The 12,300-nt window shown below is 44.5% G+C and overlaps 1 protein-coding gene across 4 annotated transcripts in view; it reads left to right on the top strand.

The window, feature by feature from the left end:
• Nucleotides 1–12,300, top strand: part of LOC108971807 (protocadherin-like wing polarity protein stan) — a 115,001-nt gene that overhangs the window by 89,133 nt on the left and 13,568 nt on the right. For 3 of the 4 annotated variants that reach the window (XM_018938092.1, XM_018938094.1, XM_018938091.1), the window contains exons 6-8: nt 74–7,346; nt 7,425–7,964; nt 8,129–9,580. In XM_018938092.1, coding sequence (XP_018793637.1) covers nt 74–7,346; nt 7,425–7,964; nt 8,129–9,580 — 9,265 coding nt within the window. Of the gene's footprint in view, nt 1–73; nt 7,347–7,424; nt 7,965–8,128; nt 9,581–12,008; nt 12,261–12,300 lie in introns of those variants that run through there. The other variant, XM_018938093.1, reaches the window with a different exon arrangement.

Genomic DNA, 12,300 nt, shown 5'->3' with positions numbered 1-12,300 from the left:
GAGAATTGGCTTTAACCTCCATATTAACCGAACTGTATTTGTATTATTATTCATATTTCATTTCTTTTAACAGATGGCACTGGCACCTTGCAAGATCAAGAGCTGCCAATTTTTCGTATTGATGCACGCTCAGGTGTGATATCGACACGTAGTACGTTGGATCGCGAAACTTCGGACAGTTATAATCTCATTGTGACCGCCTCGGATATGGCTTCGGCGCAGAGTGAGCGCAAAACCGCTACCGCAACAGTGATCGTGAAGATATTGGACGACAACGACAACTATCCGCAATTCAGTGAACGTACCTACACAGTGCAAGTACCCGAAGATCAGTGGGGTGATGATAACATAGTGGCACACATACGTGCCACCGACGCCGATCAGGGCAACAATGCGGCAATACGTTATGCGATCATTGGCGGTAATACGCAATCACAATTCTCCATCGATTCGATGAGTGGCGATGTGAGTCTCGTCAAACCGTTGGACTATGAGAGCGTACGCAGCTATCGTCTGGTTATACGCGCACAGGATGGTGGAAGTCCATCGCGCAGTAACACCACACAGCTGTTGGTGAATGTGATTGATACCAATGACAATGCGCCGCGTTTCTATACTTCACAGTTTCAGGAATCTGTGCTGGAGAATGTGCCGGTGGGTTACAATATCATTCGCGTACAGGCTTATGATGCGGATGAGGGTGCAAATGCCGAGATCGCTTATAGCATCTCGGAGCGTGATGATAATTTCCCGCTGGCTGTCGATTCACGAACCGGTTGGGTGCAAACGATCAAACCATTAGATCGCGAGGAACAAAGTCGTTACACATTCCAAGTTGTTGCCAAAGATGGCGGTGTGCCGCCGAAATCTGCAAGCTCCACGGTAGTAATAACAGTGCAGGATGTAAACGATAATGATCCCACTTTCAATCCGAAGTACTATGAGGCCAATGTGGGTGAGGATCAGCCGCCGGGTACGCCTGTGGTAACAGTCACCGCCACCGATCCGGATGAGGACTCACGTCTACATTACGAGCTCACTTCTGGCAATACGCGCGGTCGTTTCGCGATTACTTCACAGAATGGACGTGGTCTCATTACTATTGCACAATCCTTGGACTATAAACAGGAGAAACGTTTTGTGCTCACCGTAACAGCTACAGATTCGGGTGGTCGTTCGGATACCGCTACTGTGAATATTAATATTACGGACGCCAATAATTTCGCGCCCATTTTTGAAAATGCACCATACAGCGCTTCAGTTTTCGAGGACGCGCCCATTGGTACGACCGTCTTGGTTGTCTCGGCTACCGACAGCGATGTTGGCATCAATGCGCAGATCACATACTCGTTGAATGAGGAAAGCATAAATGGACTAGGCAGTCCGGATCCTTTTTCGATCAATCCACAAACTGGCGCAATTGTGACAAATGCGCTTTTGGATCGTGAAACTACTAGCGGTTATTTACTCACCGTCACCGCCAAGGATGGTGGCAATCCATCGCTTAGTGATACTACAGATGTGGAGATAAGCGTGACAGATGTGAATGACAATCCGCCCGTCTTCAAGAATCCACTCTATCAAGCATCTATACTGGAGGATGCGCTTGTCGGGACCTCCGTTATACAAGTATCTGCTACCGATCCAGATATTGGTTTGAATGGTCGTATAAAGTATTTGCTGAGCGATCGCGATGTCGAGAACGGTTCGTTTGTTATCGATCCTACATCAGGCACAATACGCACCAACAAGGGTTTGGATCGTGAGAGTGTGGCCACTTATCATCTCACCGCTATTGCTGTGGACAAAGGTTCACCGCCGCTATCAAGCACTGTTGAAGTTCAAATACGTTTGGAAGATGTTAATGATTCACCACCGACGTTTCCTTCGGACAAAATTACGCTTTATGTGCCGGAAAACTCTCCTGTTGGTTCGGTGGTTGGTGAAATACACGCCCACGATCCAGATGAGGGTGTCAATGCAGTGGTACACTACTCTATTATCGGTGGCGACGACTCAAACTCATTTTCGTTAGTTACACGGCCAGGCTCAGAGCGTGCGCAGTTGTTGACCATGACCGAGCTCGACTATGAATCCAATCGCAAGCGTTTCGAGTTGGTCATACGCGCCGCCAGTCCTCCGTTGCGTAACGATGCGCACGTGGAGATATTGGTTACCGATGTTAACGACAATGCACCAGTTTTACGCGACTTCCAGGTGATCTTCAACAATTTTCGCGATCACTTCCCTAGTGGTGAAATCGGCAGAATACCAGCATCGGACGCTGACGTCACCGACAAACTAACGTACCGCATACTCTCCGGCAACAATGCTAATCTTTTGCGTTTAAATACCACATCAGGCGGTTTAATCTTGAGCCCACAGTTGAATACGAATGTGCCGAAATTTGCAACTATGGAGGTCTCCGTCTCGGATGGCATCAATGAAGCCAAGGCAATTATGCAGCTTTCCGTGCGTTTGATCACCGAAGACATGCTATTCAATTCCGTTACAGTACGCCTTAATGAAATGACGGAGGAGGCTTTTCTATCGCCACTCTTAAACTTTTTTCTCGACGGTTTGGCTGCTATTATTCCATGTCCAAAGGAAAATATTTTCGTTTTCTCCATACAAGATGATACCGATGTGACAACGCGCATACTGAATGTGAGTTTTTCCGCAAAGCGTCCCGATGTCTCACACGAAGAATTCTACACACCACAGTATCTGCAAGAACGCGTCTATCTGAATCGCGCTATATTGGCACGTCTAGCCACAGTTGAAGTGCTGCCTTTCGATGACAATCTGTGTGTGCGCGAACCTTGTCTTAACTTCGAAGAGTGCCTCACAGTGCTGAAGTTCGGTAATGCCTCAGAGTTCATACACAGCGACACAGTGCTCTTCCGTCCCATTTATCCCGTGAACACCTTTGCATGCTCATGTCCCGAGGGCTTCACTGGCAGCAAAGAGCACTATCTCTGCGATACGGAAGTGGATCTTTGCTACTCAGACCCCTGTCGAAATGGCGGCACATGCGTACGACGCGAAGGCGGCTACACTTGCATGTGTTCACCAAAGCATACAGGCGTTAATTGTGAAACTGATATATCGACGCTGAAGCCTTGCATGTCCGAAGCCTGCGATGGTGGTTATTCCTGCATGAACTCATTCCTGAGCTCACAGCCACCACCTTACACGGCGACATGTGAGCTTCGTTCCCGTTCGTTCTCTAAGAACTCTTTCCTCACGTTCGAAAGTCTCAAACAGCGACACCGGTTCAATCTTAAGCTACGATTTGCAACAGTGCATGAAAATGGTTTGCTGCTTTACAATGGACGGTACAATGAATTGCACGACTTCATCGCGCTTGAAATACTTGAGGGTCATGTTAGCTTTTCATACTCACTGGGCGACAACAAGCAGAGTGTGTCAGTCGTACAACAGGCGAAGGTGTCGGATGGCGAATGGCATGATGTGGAGGTGATATACCTCAACCGGACTGTGACACTCGTACTCGATAAATGTGATACGGCGATAGCTTTGGCTGGTAATCTGGGCGATCGTTGGAGTTGTGCTAATCAGACGACACTCATACTCGACAAACGTTGTGCGCTACTCACCGAAACCTGTCACCGTTTCTTGGACTTGACCGGTCCACTACAACTTGGTGGTCTGCCACGTATACCCGCACACTTTCCGGTGGAGAATCAGGATTTCATTGGTTGCATTTCAGATTTACGCATTGATGAACGTTACATAGACCTGAACTCGTATGTTGCAGATAATGGCACTATCTCTGGTTGTCCACAGAAGGCACCACTCTGCTCTTCAGAGCCATGCTTTAATGGCGGTGTTTGTCGTGAAGGTTGGAATACCTATACCTGCGAGTGCCCGGAGGGTTATGCTGGTAATGCCTGTCAAGAGACTATACCAGCACCTTGGCGTTTCTCCGGAGATGGCAGCCTCAGTTTTAATCCATTATTGAGGCCTATACAACTGCCATGGGTCACGTCACTCTCAATGCGTACTTTACAATTGGATGCATTTCTGCTGCAAATCCAAATCGGGCAGAATAGTTCGGCAGTACTTTGTCTGAAGAATGGCATACTCTACTACATTTACGATAATGAGCCCATGTACTTGGCTGGTGCCTATCTTTCTGATGGCAACTGGCATCGCATCGAAGTGAAATGGCTTGGATCCGAGGTACAGTTTTCTGTAGATTACGGTCAACGCACAGGCGTCGTGCCAATGTCACAAAAGGTGCAAGGACTTTATGTTGGTAAGATTGTGATAGGCAGCGCAGACGGTTCGATTGGAGCAGTTGGTGATATGTTGCCCTTCGAAGGTTGCATACAAAATGTGCGCATTGGCGCCTCGCAGTCCGTATTATCGCGTCCAACTATACGTGAGAATGTTGAAGACGGCTGCTTGTCGCGCGCCGAATGCCCTGAAAGCTGTCCACCACACTCCACTTGCACAACGACTTGGGATCAATCGCAATGTGAATGCTTGCCTGGCTACGTAGGATCCGATTGCATACCTATCTGCACCGTGAAACCTTGCACAGCTGGCGTGTGCCGCGCGAATATCAGCGAACCACGTGGTTATATGTGTGAATGCAACAGTTCCTTGCAACATGGAGAATACTGCGAGAAGACCGTACAGCAGCCTTGTCCTGGTGGTTGGTGGGGTGAAAAGGTTTGTGGACCATGTAAATGTAATTTGAAACAAGGCTATCATCCAGATTGCAATAAGACCACCGGTCAGTGCTATTGCAAGACGAATCATTACCAACCGCCAAATGAGACTGCATGCATACCCTGCGATTGCTACTCAATTGGGTCCTTCAGTAGTGCATGCAATCGTCTGACTGGACAATGTGAATGCCGTGAAGGTGTTATTGGACGACGTTGTGACTCCTGCTCGAATCCGTATGCTGAGGTAACACTTAACGGCTGCGAGGTGGTCTATGACGCCTGTCCACGTTCATTCGCGGCCGGCATCTGGTGGCCACGCACACCGCTTGGCAGCACAACTATAGAGAATTGTCCCTCGCCGGCCAGAGGTAAAGGACAACGCACCTGCGATGGTATGTCAGGTGGCTGGAACCAACCGGATATGTTCAACTGCACATCCGATCCATTTGTTGAACTACGTAAACAACTTTCGCAACTGGAAAAGCTAGAGCTAGAGTTGAACTCATTCGTTGCCATCAAAATGGTGGAAAACTTGCAATTGGCCTGTGAAAGTGTTGATCGCTCGAGCGCGGTGAAGAAGAAGTTGGTGAAGGATAGTCGTCGGTACAAAATGGAATCCTCCTTCTTGATCAACGAAGGCAACAATATGTGGTCAAATGAGCTGGAGATGGACTATCTATCAGACGAGCTTAAATTTACACATGATCGGCTCTACGGCGCTGATCTGCTAGTTACCGAAGGCATACTGCAGGAGCTAATTAACTACGAACTAATGCAAAACGGTTTAAACCTGACGCATAGTCAAGATAAGTATTTTATTAAAAATCTAGTAGATGCCGCAAGCGTTATTTTGGATCGGAAATATGCTGCAGAATGGAAACGTGCCACGGAATTGATACAGCGTGGACCCGACGATCTTGTGGACGCATTCAACAAGTATATGGTAGTCTTATCTAGCTCACAACATGATACGTACACGAATCCATTTGAGATTGTGCAACGGAATATGATATTCGCTTTGGATATTATCACTACAGAATCACTTTTCGGCTACGAACCCGAACAGCTCAGCGAATACCACAAAACTAAGCTGAATCTCAAACCCAATGCGTACACTACAGAAAGTGTAATACTACCAGATACTAGTGGTTTCCTGCAGCACTCCTCGAAGCAGAAACCCGTTATTACTTTCCCCAAATACAATAATTACATACAAGATAAAACGAAGTTCGATAAGTATACGAAAGTTTTGGTGCCACTGGACATGTTGGGTATTACGCCACCCGGCAGCAATGAAGTAACTCAGAACGCCAACGACTATCGCGCCATTATCTCATACGCACAGTATAAGGATGTAGGGCAACTTTTACCCGATATGTACGATGAGACGATCACACGTCGTTGGGGTGTCGATATTGAAGTCGCTTCGCCTATACTGTCACTCGCCATTTTAGTGCCATCCAGCGACACCGAGGAGAAACGTATAGAGATACCTTACCGTAAAATTTCTTCACAAAAAACAGATTCCAATGAACAGCAATTCATCGAGGTATTCGACGTGCCGAAAACGAGCAGTAGTGGCAGCGAGGAGCACATGATTGAGAATATACGCATTACGGCGCACGAAATCATGCCTCCATCGACAAGCAACTCACAAGAAACGTCTGCCGAAGTGTCAAGCAACGAAGCGGTGGAATTAAGTGATGGTGGTGAAGAACCACACATTAGTGTACGCTTCGACGATGAAAATATCGAGTTCCATGGTGATACTGGTGAAGAGGTCGTAGATTCACCAGAAGTAGGGAGTCCACACTTCGATGTAGGTTCCAGTGAACAGCAAAAGGGTGAGAATGAAGCTATCTACCGTAATCGCAGACTCGTCAAACGTCAAGTGGAAGTTATCTACCCATCCGAACAACAACAAACGCAACAAAATGTGATCTATCGTTCGCTTGGCTCACCACATCTGTCACAACCCATAAAATTGCAAATGTGGCTAGATGTGGAGCCAGCGCGTTTCGGACCACGCTCCAATCCACAGTGCGTGCGTTGGAACTCATTCACCAGCCAATGGACACGTCTCGGCTGCCAAACGGAAGTGCCCGACTTCGATGAGTTGCCACTGGATGGTCAACCGATTATTGTGAACTGTACCTGCACACACGTCTCCAACTATGCGGTGATTGTGGATATTATCGATCCCGAAGATATACCTGAGCCTTCATTATTGGTACAAATTACGTCGTATTCAGCATTTATGGTCTCGCTGCCAGTGCTGCTGAGCGTGCTCATCGCTTTGGCACTGCTGCGGGGTCAACAAACCAATTCCAACACCATACATCAGAATATAGTGCTGTGCGTTTTCTGCGCCGAGCTGTTATTCTTCGTAGGCATGCAGTCACGTCGCAATCTGCTCGAGAATGAATTCCCCTGCAAGCTTATTGCGATTTGCTTGCATTACTTCTGGCTGGCGGCATTCGCTTGGACTACGGTCGATTGTGTGCATCTGTATCGCATGCTCACCGAGATGCGTGACATCAACCATGGCCCGATGGGCTTCTACTTTGCCATGGGCTATGGTGCACCGGCCATTGTGGTCGGTTTATCAGTGGGCGTGCGGGCGCATGAATATGGCAATAGTTTGTTGTGAGTATTTTCCGACCAAATTGGCAATTGAACTTTGAATTGTTTTGCATAATTAATTCGTATTTATTTATTGCACAGCTGTTGGCTCTCTGTTTACGAACCGGTTGTTTGGTGGTTGGTCGGTCCCATTGCGGGCATGTCGGTGGTGAATCTGCTCATACTGTTTGTTTCCGTGAAAGCCGCCTTTACGCTCAAAGATCACGTACTCGGTTTTGGCAATCTACGCACGTTGCTTTGGTTATCCGTCGTCTCGTTGCCGCTGATGGGCGTCATGTGGGTCTTGGCCGTTTTAGCTGCTTCCGAGAATTCACAAATGTTAAGCATTCTGCTGTCGGGCGTAGTGGTGCTACATTCCATATTCTGTCTCATTGGCTACTGCATTATCAACAAAAGGGTGAGAGAGAATCTGCAGCGCACTTTCTTGCGATGTATGGGACGGAAAGTGCCACTCTTAGACTCTTCACTAGTGGTAAGCAATAGCTCGCATAATGTAAACGGTACAACGAGGCCCAATAATTTCCTCGCGGGCAGCTATGATACAGCGAGGAGGAATGTGGGTATCAGCGTCTCGAGCACGACTTCACGAAGCACGGCTAAAACTAGTTCCAGTCCATATAGGTGAGTTGTAGAAATTTATGTCGAAGATATATCCTAACCTTATTAAAATAGTAACCCAAATGAAAAATAAACAGTGTCTACCTTACCTTAAACTCCGTTTTATTAGATAAACTAAACTCTTATAGTAATTATTTTGTATTTGTTCTTTAATTTTTCCCTTACAGCGACGGCCAGCTGCGTCAGACCTCTACGTCTACATCCAACTATAATTCAGCCAGCGATGCACCCAGTTTTTTGCGTGGGTTCGACTCATCTACCGGCGGCGGTGGTGGCGGTGGACGCAGGGAAGAGAAATCACGTCGCCATCGCAAGGATTCCGACTCTGGTTCCGAAACAGATGGGCGTTCGTTAGAGCTCGCCTCGAGTCATTCAAGTGATGATGATGAATCCCGTACTGCACGCTCCTCGGGTACTCATCGAAGTACCGGTGTTAGCGCTACACCTTCTTACCTTCCTAACATTACCGAACATGTGCAGGCGACAACGCCACCCGAACTAAATGTTGTGCAAAGTCCGCAACTCTTCCCCAGTGTTAATAAGCCTGTGTACGCGCCGCGTTGGTCAAGCCAACTGCCGGATGCCTACCTACAGTCACCGCCAAATGTGGGCCGTTGGTCGCAAGAAACCGCGTCGGACAATGAACATGTGCATGGTCAAAAAGTGACCATATCACCAAACCCACTGCCTAATCCAGATCTCACCGACACCTCGTACCTACAACAGCATCACAACAAAATTAATATGCCACCATCGATATTGGAAAATCTGCAGAATGTACGTAACGATAACGGTTATGACACGCTCGAACACGAAAACCTTTATCGACGCAAGGAGTATCAGGACAGCTATGGACAGTTCGACACCTTGCCCGTGGCAGGCAACTACAAACCACCGAGTCATTACGGTAGCGAAAAGGACTATAACGGCAGTGCTAACGGTAGCACCAGTGGTGGTGGCGGCAATGGTGGCACTCAAATCGTTAATCACATGCGTTCCTTCCACCCTGACGCGGCTTACCTCAGCGACAGCATATACGATAAACAACGCACACTCGGCTATATGGGTCCCAAAGCGGAGTCACCGTATATGTCCAAAGAGCGTATTGCGCCCGATTTATATGGCTCCCGCGAGAATCACTATAGTCTTAAGAAACCGCATATGTATGTTGGTACCGCCGATTCCATGCATTCGGTGCATTCGTTGTTGAAGAACGACTACCAGGCGCAACAACAGCGCCAGCAAAATTTTCAGCAGCAACAACAGTTGCAACACCAACATCAACAGCCGACAGTAGCGGACTATCACTCCGATCGCATGTCGGAGGGTTCCGACAAAAACGGTTATCATTTTCCATACACAGCCGAAGAGGATCACATACCCGCCGCGCGTAAACTCAGCCACCAACATAATCCATCACCCTCGCTACACAGTTCGCATCAGATGCTCAATGGGCATGGGCACGCGCATGCGGTGAACGACATCAACAATCCCGGTATGCTGGGGCGACACACACTGAACTCAAGCTCGCGGCATGGTTCGCGCGCCAGTTCGCCGCCCTCAAGCATTGTGGCGCCCATGCAGCCCTTGGCGCCGCTCACCAGCATAACGGATACAGAGTGAGTAATCATATTTGCGTTCATATTGCCTTATGAAGAGACACTTTAGTTACTCGTTACTAGTTACTGGTTACTCGGTGTTACAGTTATTGTAGTATTTGGCATTTTCTTGGGCACCTTTTTTATTTAAATTTTTTTTTTTGTAATTTTGCACGGGCAAGTGAAACGATTTTCGAAAATGGTGAATAATTGGAAGATGGCTAATTTCTGAGCATTAAATTAAGAAACAAAATAAAAAGGAACTTAAATAAATATGTATACAGAGCACAGAAAAATGTTTCTACAATTTAAGACATCACATTTAGCATAAAAGGAAATTTTTGTAATCACTACTGATTGGCCTGAAAATACATTACCCTTGAAAGAGTTGGTTCTAATTATTATAAGAATAAATAGCAAGTTCCCTTTAAGCTGTTATTTTATTTTATCAATCCCTTTTTTAAGGCATAAATATCCCATAAAGGATTTGACTATTTTTATAAGCCTTTGCAAAGGTTTCGTGATTAACAACAGAATCTCAATCTCTCGCCTCTAAATCGTAAATCTTGAATCGTACACGTGTAAATCTGTATTTTCTGACAGTTCAGCAACGGTATCACCTATCCACTCCACTATGCCCTATGTTAACCGTCTGAAAGCAGATCCAGTTCGGACTTTATCTTCAAATTGTGATCTGGCAAAATTGTAAATCAGATATCTATAGCGCTTTTCTTCGACTAACATAGAGTTTGAAGCAATAATTTCTACAAAACTGATGTTCCTCTTAATTATCGCAAGCAAAATAGGTTCCTGAGACAACACTTAATCCAAATTTCCATACACTTGTTAGAATGTGCGGCTGTCCGCTAATTTTCGGAGCGCCATTCGCTAGATTGTTGAACAGTTTCGACGTTACATTCATGAACTCACGTCTTATCATTAGTATTTATACGTTTAATTAAAGTGAAGCCTTCTATTATAACATCAAGCAACTTTTCTACGAATTTAATTAATGTGAGTGACACATACCAATATCTGAATCACTTTTGGATCGTCGTTAGCAGAGGTGGATGGACGACTTGTATAAGGCAAGTTTTCTCTGATTTCATGCTTGGATGCTTTGATCCACTCAATTACTTGTGTTCGCGATAGGATAGACTCTATAAACCGAACACACCTGAAATGACAGTCTTTAGAAAAAAAAAAAAATTGATGGTAATATTAGATTTGTTAAACAAGTTGGCTATCTTATAGAGCGTTATTTTGGTGCTATCTTCTATTGCTACTGTATCAAATCAATTTTCGTTCGGTATGTTGGTTCCTGTGGCAATAAGTAAAGTAAATGTTCACGCCCCAGCTTACATTCAAAGTATGGAAGCGATTCTCTATTTCTTTAGCGTACACGCCTGGAGTTTGTTCGTAGTCACTCTGAGTCCGGAAACATTCAGGTTCTTTGATACCCAGTAATCGAGTCAAATCTCTCCGTAAATCTCGGACAACAGCGTAGCGTGCAACTGATTTAATGCGCGGTTGCTAAACTAAATAAATAAGCTTTCAATTATGTAAAACTTTAGGAAACTACCGTTCAAAAAGCCGTTAAGACATTGAAATCAACTTAATTGACTGCTAATTTTTTAATATATATATTTTTTTAAAAACCCTCTACGCCACCAAATGCCTGCGAGAAAAATCGTTTCACTTCCTGCGCTTCGCAGCAAAATTTCACGCTTTAAAATTATATTACAAAAACTATTTTACAACAAAAACATTTATCATATCAATAATATTTACTATCGGTGTCTATTTAAGTAATGAAATATTTATTAAAGAATTAATTCCATCATAAAATATGCATATACATATATAAATAAAAAACAACAAGTCCTTCTCAATTAAACTCCTTTAATTAATACAAAAACTTCTCATTCTATTTTTTCTCCTTTTTCCACTAAAAAATCACACACACTCATACAAACAACCCTACAACTACCATAAATGACATGAAAAACGCACAAATTACAACAACAACTACTACAAATCACATGAAAAATGCACAAATTACAACAAAAACTACAAAAAATAATAATTGTTGAAAAAAAATATATTAAAATAAATCTTACAAAAAAAATTTACAAAAAAAAATTTACAAAAAAAATTATAAAACTTATGTTTGCTTTAAAACTTAAACCTGACACACACACTACATGCACACACACACACGTACATATCCATCAATATTTATTTACTCACGCTCATTACAAAAATGCATTTGCAATTCACGGCCATACGCTTTGTAATCCCCAACAACCCATTTGACCCCCAAAACAACAATAAAAACAACCGCAATCCCCATGTTTGTAATTATGCTACCAAAAATAAAAACAACAAATTTAAATAAAATTACATACTTAATTTGAAAAATTTGCACGACAATATTAAATGACCGCAGGTGGTCATGGGAACGCCTAAAGAAAATCTAATTACAATTTTCTGTATTTTCCGCACGCAAATAAACGCAAATTCGGCGCAACGCAAACGTATTGCAAATGGCAACGCTGCGACGGCAATAAATTGAAATTAAATGCAAATTTAACAAAACTGACAAAAAAATGGTTAATGGCAATGCGTTAACACTAACAAATGACGTACCAAATAAAATCATTGATACGAAATCCCACGGAATGTTGCTGGGGATCATATAATAAATACCAAAAATAATATGAAAACAAATTTCAAAAAAA

Source organism: Bactrocera latifrons, unplaced genomic scaffold, assembly GCF_001853355.1.
Source record: "Bactrocera latifrons isolate USDA-ARS-PBARC rearing strain unplaced genomic scaffold, ASM185335v1 scaffold_36, whole genome shotgun sequence".
Lineage (NCBI taxonomy): Eukaryota > Metazoa > Arthropoda > Insecta > Diptera > Tephritidae > Bactrocera > Bactrocera latifrons.
This window is presented reverse-complemented; position numbering and strand designations above follow the sequence as displayed.